Raw genomic sequence first — 12,768 nt, 5'->3', positions numbered from 1 at the left:
CTTAATTATATATTCATACATCAATCACATATTACAAATAGTCTATGACGCATACATATGTGATATTGGCTTTCTGAACTTTTTTTTCTGGTGTGTATCTACGCTAATTGAGCGCAAACTATTCTGCCATTGTCACGTATAAAGGAATGACACACATGAGATCATTCGTTTATATCAAAACCAAACTTAATTGTTTACTTTTATCCCAATACTCAATAATTGAATTAAAGAATTCGATTGCGATAAAGTGACAATTTGTGAGTAGAATTTTCCCCAAGTCTACATACATGATGGCCTAATGGTAAGAACGCGTGAATCTTATCCGATGATCGTGGGTTCAAGCCCGGGCAAGCACCACTGAATTTTCATGTGCTTAATTTGTGATTATAATTCATCTCGTGTTTGACGGTGAAGGAAAACATCGTTAGGAAACCTTCATGTATTTAATTTTACTTAATTTGTGCCACATGCGTATTCCTCCAAGCCGTATTAGAGCTGCGTGGTGGAATAAGCTCCGAACCGTCTTCTCAAAAAGTGAGAGGTGGCCTTAGCCCAGAAGTGCGACATTCACAGTTACTGTTACTACATACATTATTTTGTTCGGCTTAATCTGAGAACCTGCAACTGTAACGGTGTAAGGTCATCATACCGTTTGCCGACACGGTATTCGAGTCGGTCAATAGGCGTCTAAAGGTGTTTCACGTCAGAAATGTTTTAAAATAAATCTTTAAAATTAGTTTGCGGTTCATAAATCCTGTCATAAAGTCGACGTTTAAAGTTTAATAGCCGTTTACTGGCATAGTTGTTTATGAAGAACGGACATTGTGATTTTTATTATAAATAAATATCGATACAAAGATAAACAAAAACAAAATTTATTTTGACATGTTCTATATTTAAATGCCACGATTTGATAATAGTTTTGCTATTTTATGCACTACAAACAGTACGGATATTCTGTAAGAACAAACTCGAGACACCGCAGAAAACGATCGTATAATGTTAGAAAGTGTCATGCGATATTGTTATAATTATAATAGTTAAAGAATTCACGCATTAAAATTGTCTTTAAGGCCAGTAGTTAAAATGACATTTTAAAAAAGTCTACACAAATCAGTACTGACTTTATAATTAAAAATAAAGTGTTAACAAACAAAAATATTATTAATTACTTTAATTGCTAACCAAAACCAAATAAAACGACGAATAGCCCTTGACGACCTAATCGTATGCTCCCAAACTTTGCGCTAAGAAGTAATATTCAGGTTCTGATTGAAACTGAATAATCTCATATCATGTGTGTCATCTATTTTATACTTGACATTTGGCAGAATATTTTGCGCTCAAATAGCGTAGATACACGCCAGAAAAAAGAATATAAAAAACATCTTCTGAAACGGGCGATCGCGCGCTTTTCTTTTTTTTTAAATATATTCCGCCACAAAGAATTGATACATTCGGTAGCATATTCTTAAGAATCGTAATTAAATTATTCCTTACAGAATAGCACTACAGTTCTTAATTAATATATCTTTATTTATATTATATTAAACTTTTATATTAAACTTTTCTAGTTGTCTTTAACTTTACTTCCATTTTCCGATTACAACTTCACCGACATTAAAAACGCCAATCTGTTACAAATCCATCAATCTTATTAATAAAATAAATATTCTAGGTGGTATTCGGCTTTGTGCAAGCCCGTCTGGGTTGGTGTCACCCACATCAGATATCCTACCGTTAAACAGCAATACTTGCATTCCGGTGAGCCAGTGTAACTACAGAGCACAAGGGACATTACATCTTCGTTCCCAAGGTTGGTGACGTTAATACTTCTTACATCGCCAATGTCTATTGGCGGTGGTGACCACTTTAAAATCAGGTGGCCCATTTGTCCGTCCGCCTATCTACAACATAAAAAAAAACAAATTAATAAAATAGCCATTATTATAAAATTATTATTTCAAACAGTTTTTGGTGTAAATATTATCCGCCGCAATCTGGACGCTCGCCAGGGGATAAATTCAAATGCATTTTTTTTTCACAACATCTTACTCTAAAATGTCAGGATAATTGCGAAATCTATTTTTACAAGCTCTTATTTAACTTGCAATGTTTGTAATTATGTTAATTTGTTTAGGTGAAATTTTACAACTAACTTTTACTTTGTAACAACCCCTAAAAAAAAAAAAAAACTTGAAAAAAGGTTCAGTTTGAATGACAATGCTTGGTTAAATAAGTAACGTCGTTTTGAATTCAATATGGCCGACTCCGAAGTGCGAATTTATTTATTGTTATTTTATTACCTGTCAATTAAATTTACATATTGTATATGTCTTCATTAACAAGGTAAATGGCGACAAGCTTTTATATTATATAAATGATATAATATGATAAATTGATGGATTTGAATAAATTAAAAGTATATTTCCTTCTTTTTAGAGCATTTAAATTTTTTTTTACTATTTATTTCATATATTTATTGGGTATTTTTAGTTTAATTTTTATCGCTATATTGAAATCATTAATTTAATATGAAAAATTAACTTCAAAGTATTTTTGTAATTGAAAAAAGGTATTTAAATAATATTGATTTGAGCATAGTTTCTTAAATCAAACACTTAGGAAACTTCAAAAAAATTGCTGTCTCTTTCTTTTGTTTTGAATTAAAAAAGGATAATTATTGTTTTAGCCCTGTCATACTAATTTAGAGATTGTGTCAGACTGAACACTAATGACGCATCAGACGAATCTCGTAAATATTAAAAATATTTGTTTTCGTTGCCGTTTTTATTACGACATCAAACTTTTATCACATCGTAATTAAAAACAAACCATTTAAACGAGATATATCGACTGTCTGCTAAGATATATACCTACTTTTGTTTACACCATCTGCTAGTTAGGGTGACCATCGTGAATTCAGGACATATATATATATATATATACACCTTAATGCTCAGTACACTTTAAGAGCTAACGGAGACTTCAAGCGTTAGGTAACTGTAAGATTTGTTATTTAACATCATTTCTCGTAAATAACTTGGCACTCATACCATTTTTTTTAATTTTATTCTGTATTTATACATATTTCCACCAACCCGCATTGGAGAGAGGAGGCCTTAGCCCAGTGGGACATTTACAGACTGTCCGTAACAGCCTGTGAATGTCCCACTGCTGGGCTAAAAGCCTCCTCTCCTCTTTTTGAGAAGGTTTTGGAGCTTATTCCACCACGCTGCTCCAATGCGGGTTGGTAGAATTCACATGTGGCAGAATTTCAGTGAAATTAGACACATGCAGGTTTCCTCACGATGTTTTCCTTCACCGTAAAGCACGAGATGAATTATAATCACAAATTAAGCACATGAAAATTCAGTGGTGCTTGCCCGGGTTTGAACCCACGATCATCGGTTAAGATTCACGCGTTCTTACCACAGGGCCATCTCGGCTTCTACAGACTGTCACTTACTATATATATAAAGTAAGTATACTTAATTTAGTCCCCCATTTTTGTTTGTTTCGAGCGAGTGTAGTGGCTATCCACTAAAAATGTTTTATCACCGTAACTTTATAATAAAATTATTATTATTTTTATTAATTTCATTAACCGCGTTTTTACGCGCCGTTTTCTTAAGCGTCACTGATCCGCCCCGTGAGTCATAACGCGATGTATTTTAGCATTTCAATCTTATAGCTTTTCAGACTAACAAATTTTCCAGCCTTACATATTAATATACGTACATAAATAAATTTTAATTTAGATTTCAATATTTATACTATTTATTTATAATGTATGGCAACACTAAACAAACAGCGACATAAAGTCGTTTATCGTAACTTCGGTGTGTTTTTCTATGTTTCTTATTGGCGCTTCGTATTTCTGTTCCTTTGAACGGCCATTTTCAGCTTCAAAGTGAAATAAAATATTCAGTATGTTTATTTAAATAACGCTAATTAAGAATTTATGTTATATCCGTTTATTTTTATATATCTTTCTATTGAAAACGGCTATCGAATATATTTGTGGCTATTTTCACATTTTTTTTTTTTTTTATAGAATAGGAAGGCGGACGAGCATATGGGCCACCTGATGGTAAGTGGTCACCAACGCTCTTAGACATTGGCATTGTAAGAAATGTCAACCATCGCTTACATATCCAATGCGCCACCAACCTTGGGAAATAAGATTTTATGTCCCTTGTGCCTGTAATTACACTGGCTCACTCACCCTTCAAACCGGAACACAACAATATCAAGTATTGCTGTTTTGCGGTAGAATATCTGATGAGTGGGTGGTACCTACCCAAACGAGCTTGCACAAAGCCCTACCACCAGTTTGCGTTATATATATTTTTTTTGTTGTTGACTGCCTCGTTGGTCTAGTGGCTTAATGTAAGGCCGCAGACCCGGAGGTCCTGGGTTCAATTTCCAGTCGTGCCAGTAAAAAGTTATTGGGTTTTTCTGTCAGAAATTCTCAGTAGCAGCCCGGAGTATGGAAATTGGAAGTGTGTACACTCCCGTGCCTCGGAAAGCTTGTAAAACCGTTGGTCCTGCGCCTGAACTCTTTCCGGTCGTGTCGGATTGCCGTCCCATCGGATTATGACATTTAGGCAATAGAGAGTGCACCTGTGTTTGCGCACACACTTGTGCACTATATTATCTGCCGCCGTGGCCGACATCGGTATGGAGGACATTATTTTTTCTTTGTTTGATATAAGAAGCCATACTAGCAAATTCCAAATATACATTGGCATTGGAAATTTCGTACAAACATTTTACTTACTACCTTAGGGGTTAAATTAAAAAAAAAAAATACTCTCCTAGTGCTAATCTATTGTGTACAAAAATCCCGTATGAAAATTTTCATCGTGCTAGTGCCAATAGTTTGGGCTGTGTACGTCAGTGAGTCAGTTATTCTTGTATATATGTATATAGATACAATTATGAATAAATAAAGCTTATTATAAATGAGATATTATATACACCATAATATTGGCGTATTTTTTTGTAAGTAGTCACCACCACCCAACATTGGCACTGTAAGAAATATTAACCATTCCATATTACATCATCATTACGCCTTCCCTTGTGCCCTTTATGTTATGTCCCTTGTACCTGTAATTTGGCTCACTCACCCTTCAAACTACAACAGAATAATATTATATTATAATAATATCATTATATTATAAATATTGCTGTTTGGGTAAAACATGCGAAGAGTGAATGGTACTTACCCAGATAGGCTTGTACATAGCCCTACCACCAGTAAAATATGGCTGTATGACTAGCAAAGTATAGATAGCAGAGATTGTATTTATCCTTACAATATTTTGTACCTCAGACAACGTCCTAGCAAATTTTCATGATGATGGATTAAGTAGTTAATACGATAAAGCGTAACAAACAAACCCACTTTCCCAATTATAATATTAAGTTAGGATATAAAGATTAAACTAACTTTAACTACGCACGCGTATATAGGAAGCGGACAGCTGTTAGGTAGCCTATGTATTAAATCATATAAGCTATTGTTACGCGCGACGTCGAGGCGAACCGTTAGCGATGGTTGAGATTGGAGTGAGGAGGTTTTCGTACGGCGATGACTTAGGTCCCGTATGAAGGACGGTTCGTGCAAGACGTCGCTTGTCATGTATTTAAAAATTGTTGTATTTTCTTCTACTTAAAGCCGATATTATAAGCCGAGATGGTTAGAATGCGTGAATCTTAACCAACGATCGTGGGTTCAAACCCGGGAAGCACCACTGAATTTTCTTGTACTTAATTTGTGATTATAATTCATTTCGTGCTTGACGGTGAAGGAAAACATCGTGAGGAAACCTGCATGTGTCTAATTTCATTGAAATGATGCCACATGTGTATTCTACCAACCCGCATTGGAGCAGCGTGGTGGAATAAGCTCCAAACCTTGTCCTCACAAGGGAGAGGAGGCCTTAGCCCAGCAGTGGGACATTAACAGGCTGTTACTACTTCTACTTAAATGTATTGCGAAATACGATATTGTATTAAAATAAGTGTGTGTAACAAAGATCCATCCATCCGCAGACTTTCGCGTTTACAATCTAAGTAGGATTTTTCTTGAACTTCGATTGCTAGAGTAACAGAGTGGACATTTAACTGTGGGTAGTTTGTTTACAAATTAACAGTTATTAATGGCTTTAGAGTAAGATAAAAGGCGGAAAGATTTAATAAAACACAAAAGAGATTTCCATTATCATGAGAAACATTCGTTTAAAAGCCGACAATTACCGAATAATCCAAAAGCTTTTAACGTGTAGACGTGTGTTGTGTGATTGACAGCACACATGCGTATATGATTTGTAAACACGATACGATAATCAACGGGTGAGTTATTTAGCTTGACTATAAGCTGACCTATTTGTTTTTAAACCCAAACGCAGGTTGTTATAAGTTTAATGTATATCAGTGTGTATGTGACATGTATGATCCTAAATGGATGAACCGTTTTTGATTTTCTTTAATCATAGCTAAGAACACTCTCAATCAAACAAGTTTTTGTCTAGCGATTGAGTTTATCGAGTTGAAATGTATTATATTTACCTTTTTTATAACGCTGGAAAAACTCATTACGCGTTTCACCCACGAACAGTAAGAACAGTAGAACGAGGGGTATGTGTGCGTTCCGAACATCGGAATACCCACTAAAAAACCAGCGGTACCCTTTCCGTTTTAACGAGGAGAGCTACGGGGTCGCTTGCGCATGCTACCGTGACGCTCCAACCCTGACCTAATGTTGTACTTGTCTGTAATCAGCAGGAAACTTGACCCCTCACCATCTATCTACAATAGAGGTACCACGTTTTAGCTCATTGGAGTGACACTCAGCGGGACTCTATCGTACAAGAATGTTGATAGCTCAAGTAATCAGTTCTAGATTTCTTCTACCGAATTTAACTGAAATCTAAATTTATTCCATGAAAAATATTGAAATGAGTGCATTTAATTTTTAATATACGATAGTGACTGAAAAGCTTCTTATTATTTTCAAGATTTTTGTTCTGGGAACCAAGGTTTTTGCCTGTAGTTACATTACTGGGTGGACATAGGTATTGTAAGAAATATTAACCATCCCCTAGATCGAAAATGCACCACCAACACTGGGAACCCCGATGTTATGATCCTTATGCTTGTAATTATATAAACAAAATAACTGGCTCGCTCAACCTTCCAACCAGGTTTTATTTCATTTAACTTTAATTGAAACTGTATTATTGTTATTATTGGTCTTTAGTCTTTGTTGTTTGTTGTTGTACACCCAGACTCGGGACAAACAGACATGTTCATGCACACAAATGTCTGTCCTGGGTGGGAATCGAACCGACAACCTTCGGCGTGAAAGGCAAGTATCTACCAACCACGCCAACCGGCCCGTCAACCTATATACTATTGAGTTGTATTAATTGTCACCGAGTTAACTAACGTAGACCTTGCTCACACGCAGGCTTATGGCGGACTATCAACAATCTTATGAATGATATCAAGATTAGATCATAGACAATTTTTTGTATTTTTTATAGTTTTGACATAATCCTAACAGTCACTCCCAACAACCCCGCATGTAAACGGGGTGTCTACTATAGCTTTTAATGTATTTTCAACCGCGTGGGATGGAAAACAAAGGATAGATATATTTGTTTATATTGAAACATAACGGGATTTCGGTCTAGAATAATTTTATGTCGTTGCGGTCAATTTAAAGTCTATTTTTATAGTATTTACGATTCAAAATACCTCGTGGGTGTACTTTTGTATAGAGGCAGACTGGAAAGTGGTATTGTAAGAAATATTAAACATTCCTTACATCGCCAACGCGCCACCAACCTTGGGAACTAAGATGTCCCTTGTGCTTGTAGATACACTGGCTCGCTCACGTCACAAAAACTTCTTTGCTTATTTTGGCTGCTTTTTTAAATTAATTGGCAACCCTAGTCGTAAGGTTTTATTACATTTTAATGTATAATTTAATTATAAAACCATAATTCATGGACCAGGAAATCATTAAAATTTTTACTGACAATTTCTGCGGATACATAATAATTTTATTATTTTGTGGATAGATCATATTTTACAAATATAAAATAGCATATTTACTTTTCATGTTTAATTTTGTGGTTGAGGCTAGTCAACGTCAAGTTATTTTTATTTAAAATAAACATTTAAAAATGACTTTTTATCTTAATTATTATTTAAGTTATTTTAAATCATTAATTAAAAATATAACATAGAAGTATTTAATAGTGATATTGTCCTCCGGACCGATTTCTTGCCGTTGGTCCTACTTGTCTTTACGAGTGTATGGGCAGCCCCCGGATTTATACCAAGGCACATACCTAGATGGCCCGCCAGCCGAGGGGCACCAGCCAGCTAAAAATAATTTAATTTTAGTGTAACCATTCAATCCGTCCGTCCCGATTATGTCTCCCATTATTTACTTTGTGTTAGGTATTTTTAAAGTCTGGGTATGTACCCACTTATCATATATTCTACCGCCAAGTAGCACTACTTGTGGGTGTGTTCCGGTTTGAAAGGTGAGTTAATCAGTGTAACTACAGGCGCGATGGACATAACATCTTAGTTTCCACAGTTAGTGGCGCATTGGCGATGTAAGGAACGGTTAATATTTATTACAACGCGACTCGTCTATGGACGGTGGTGAAATCTTACCAAGAGGTGACCCACTTGCCAGTCTACACCTTTACTCTGTACATGTAGTAGGGTCAAGAACTCATCTGCTCGTAACACTAGGTTTGTCGTCTGGTCCGTTGACGAAACATCACTAGCCACAGATCTCGTTGTGAGTGTGAAATTGTGTAATATTTTCCCTACGAAGAGGCACCAGCAGGATTCTTTTATATACCTTAAAAAAATTATTCATTATGGGACTAATAATCTCTCATTATTTTGATCGATGAAGGTGTTGTTTTCAGAAACGCGTTTAATTTACAAAATACTTAAAGCTAGGCACAACGTACGATGACGCCGTTCACTCAATAACTTATGCAAAATATTACAAAGGAAAAGGATGATGGATATTAATTAAGTAAAAACAGTTAAATAGTCTTCATGAGAAGTTTTGGAGTAAAGATAAGCAAATCCTTAGATTCACATATTCCATACGATTTGCTAATAGCTCTTTTATATTATGCACTACAATTTACACACTCCCAACTTCCATACTCCGGGCTGCTACTGAGAATTTCCTGACAGAAAAAAACAATAACTTTTTTTTGGTCCGATGGGAATTGAACCCTGGACCTCCGGGTCTGCGGCCTTACATCAAGCCACTAGACCAGCGAGGCAGCGAGCTTCAATATAATACAACACTTTTCCACTGAACTACTAAATATCCGCTTTAATTTTACTTTCAAAGTAAAACTTTGAAAGTAAAATTAAAGCTAGATAACAACTTCGACAGATTCAAATCGACATTTTTTCACGAATTAGAAATACCACAGATTATATTATTCAATATCTTGACCACTTCATCATTACATGTCACGTCAATGTTGTCTTTACTTCTTATTGGATTAGAATTGGCTATTAATATAATGTACTTGTGCTTTCAAATAGTTTAATGTACGCCTGCATAAAACCTATGAGCAATTTCTATATTTTTGAAATATTGCGGTATAATAAACAAAAGGATATTCATCATTATGGAGTACCTTTTGAACTCTCAATGACTGCCTTTATGATTTAGTAGCGGCAAATCTTGGTGTTATTTTTATTTTATCACGACACGACGTGCGTTTAAAAATCCGTGTCCATTACACCTCTTAAAAATAATTACCCGTATGGAGATTAAGTTAATTTTCAGGGAGTAAGTGTAGCAGCCAAGATATCAAATCCTACCCTAGTTACCATCAAAGGTCAATAAAAATAACTGAATTTAATGTCAAGAAATTGTCAGTGGTAGTTCGAATTGTGAAGTATGGCAGTGTTACACTACACACACGGCGCGGAAATGTCATAAAACTATTGTGCTTCAATGCTTGAGTTATATCTGGTTGTGACAGACTACCAGCCAATAAAGTTCTACTGACTGCAATAAGGGCAAGATAATGATCACTCATCACAGCTTAATCTCACAGCTTAAGCTCAATAATTCCATTAAATTACAGGTAAATAAAAAAAAAGAAAACAAAGATAATACTTTAATCACCTATATTTCATAAATACATTTATTATAAACATGATGGAATTATTGCCATTGTAAAATAATCAATGCTACCATAGAACATAAGTTTTATCTAGTATTATGTAACAAGGTGTATTTTAATATGGCAACACAGATGGTATCCACTATCGCCTTATAAACTATATGTTAACATGTATTCACTTCTTTGCGATCATCTCTTCCAAGGCCTTCATTTCAGCTGAAAAACAAATAATAAAATTAGCATAGAAATTAAATGAAATAAATTTTATTTGTTGAATGTCAAACTAGAATTAAAAAATCCTAGAAAAGTTTAAATAAAAGACACTGTCAAATAAAACAACAAATGAATATACAAAATATCATAAAAAACACTTGATTTTTTTACCTCTTTATATGTTATCTACAAGAATTATATTGCGCTAAGGGTTTTTAAATTATTCAAACATTCTAAGAAACTAAGCACTATCATTCTGATATCAAGCTTACTTTGACCACAATTTCAAAGAAAATTGACATTTGACATGTATGTATATCCTATCAGCTGTTTATAGTCAAGAGTGATAGAAATAAATCAATCGTTTCCTTATGACACAACCTTATTTAAAAAGTTGTAACACTATATCAATAACAGTTTAAAAAAAGCGATTCTAAAATTTTTGATTAAATTTCGTTAATTGTTAATTAAATACTTACAATGTTTTAGGATCTTTTACTAAATTTATTATTTAGTAATGGTGCTAATGATTATTCGGTGAAATAATTATAGTAGAAAAGAAATTGAATAACAAAAAAAGTTAACTAACCAGCAGCTGCTCTGGCCTTCTCTTCCTTCATCTTCGCATCCCTGATAACCTTCTCCTTAGCTTCAATTTCACGGAGTTTGGTTTCTTTCTTTGACAGCCTATTTTGGTGGAAGGCACCATAGAGGATGCCAGCGGTTAGGAATGACCAACGACCAAACTGTAAAGTTTCAATAATAATTATTATAATTTATATTTTTTTATTCCATAATGTAACTAACGAACCGGCGAGCCAGTTGGCGTGGTTGGTAGATACTTGCCTTTTCACACCAAAGACTATGGGTTTGATTCCCACCCAGGACAGAGATTTGTGTGCATGAACATATCTGTTTGTCCTGAGTCTGGGTGTAATTATCTATATAAGTGTACATTTACAAAAGAAAAAGTATATAGTATATCAGTTATGTGGTTTCCATAGCCAAAGTTCTGCTTAGTTTGGGCTCAGATGGCCATGTGTGAATAATGTCCCAGGAAAATAAAACAATGCTTTTTTAGAAAAATTAAATTCTCTAAATTGTTTAATGATACCTAGTGCAATATAAAGATTTAAAAAAATCTTATCTAAATTATAGCTTGTTACCTATTCGAAGACAGATTGTTTAGAATAAAATTTATAAGGATTAAAGTAAAGATGGAATTGAATTGGTAGAATATCTTGAATAAAATTAGTTTATTATGTCTAATATTCTAATTAATACTTATTAATACGTCTTAATAACAAGATTGATAGATATAAATAATTAGGCATGTAAGCAAAATAGGGCTATGTAGAATAAATATTTGCAAGCAGCAAGTAACTGGGAACAAGACTGTAAATCCCTAATTAATGGGAAGGAAGCTTGATATTCGTGCTTTTATTCATAATTTATTCACAATCTTATGCTATAAATATAGGATGCATTAACAATTAACATATACTCAATCTCATTAGGCTCATTTTTGTAACAAAAGAAAGTAACATTCTAACGAGACTATGGGATGTGTAAATAGTGTCTTTTAGACGACTCAAACATTAACTTAGTAAGAAGTATAAGCTATTTTTAAGTGTGAAGAGTCAAAGGCAAGGCCAGGTCTGTAGGCCTGTAAAGTTTACCACTATGAGGAATATATACCATGAATGCCTAAAGGTGGTAATAAAGGTGGTGGTTTGCATTTTCACAAAAATATATAAAATTTGCGATTTCAAAATGTTCATGTTCACTATTCTGTACCCAATGTTTTTTAAATACTTTTCCTATCAAAATGTAACAATATATCCCATAGTTCCAAAAAGAGTAATGATTATTCTATCTTATGTAAAAGAGATTTAACCACAAAATTTAAAAGTAGAACGATAGTATATTACCCTATATCAGAAAAAAATTCTTTTAATTTTATGAAGTGAGGTTATTCAAAAATTTCAGTGCAAATATTATAAACAAAGCTATATTAAATATGGTGGTAATAAGTAGTAAGAAGAATAATGTTAAGCTTTTTTATTAATATATATTTTTAAATAAAGTAGGTTTTTTTTAAATGTCGAATGTAAGTTCAAAAACAATACTATTACATAATTTCAATTTATTAATTTTTAATAATTAACTTACCCTGATCAATGGCGACACTTTTACTGGGGGTCCAAAAGGAAGATCAGACATTTTTGTAGTGTTTTAGGAAATTATAATCCAAATAGGATTTTTTTAGAAAAACTACAATTATTTTCCCTTCGCAGAGGTTATAGTGTGATAGTGTTACCACATATAATGCAACATAATTACTATTATAAAAATT

At 33.8% G+C, this 12,768-nt stretch overlaps 1 protein-coding gene and 1 long non-coding RNA gene across 2 annotated transcripts in view; one reads left to right on the top strand and one right to left on the bottom strand.

Moving 5' to 3' along the window:
- The window catches only part of LOC126779720 (uncharacterized), a 71,420-nt gene that overhangs the window by 28,822 nt on the left and 29,830 nt on the right, over positions 1-12,768 (top strand). The gene's annotated exons all lie outside the window — the stretch shown is intronic.
- On the bottom strand, positions 10,189-12,756 carry LOC126779704 (ATP synthase subunit e, mitochondrial). Its single transcript, XM_050503865.1, has 3 exons — positions 12,585-12,756; positions 11,002-11,158; positions 10,189-10,415 (listed from the first exon to the last, which is right to left on the bottom strand). The coding sequence occupies exons 1-3, from the start codon at positions 12,633-12,635 to the stop codon at positions 10,375-10,377; spliced, it is 249 nt and encodes an 82-aa protein (XP_050359822.1). The 5' UTR covers positions 12,636-12,756; the 3' UTR covers positions 10,189-10,374.

The sequence above is a fragment of the Nymphalis io genome, chromosome 29, assembly GCF_905147045.1.
Source record: "Nymphalis io chromosome 29, ilAglIoxx1.1, whole genome shotgun sequence".
In the NCBI taxonomy this organism is placed as follows: Eukaryota; Metazoa; Arthropoda; class Insecta; order Lepidoptera; family Nymphalidae; genus Nymphalis; species Nymphalis io.
This window is presented reverse-complemented; position numbering and strand designations above follow the sequence as displayed.

Excerpts from the sequence above, each read along its gene's own strand:
- LOC126779704 (XM_050503865.1), bottom strand. The coding sequence starts at position 12,635 with ATGTCTGATCTTCCTTTTGGACCCCCAGTAAAAGTGTCGCCATTGATC. Across the intron at positions 11,159-12,584 it reads AAGTGTCGCCATTGATCAGG|TTTGGTCGTTGGTCATTCCT; the intron begins GTAAGTTAATTA and ends GAAACTTTACAG. Across the intron at positions 10,416-11,001 it reads GAAGGCCAGAGCAGCTGCTG|CTGAAATGAAGGCCTTGGAA; the intron begins GTTAGTTAACTT and ends TTTGTTTTTCAG.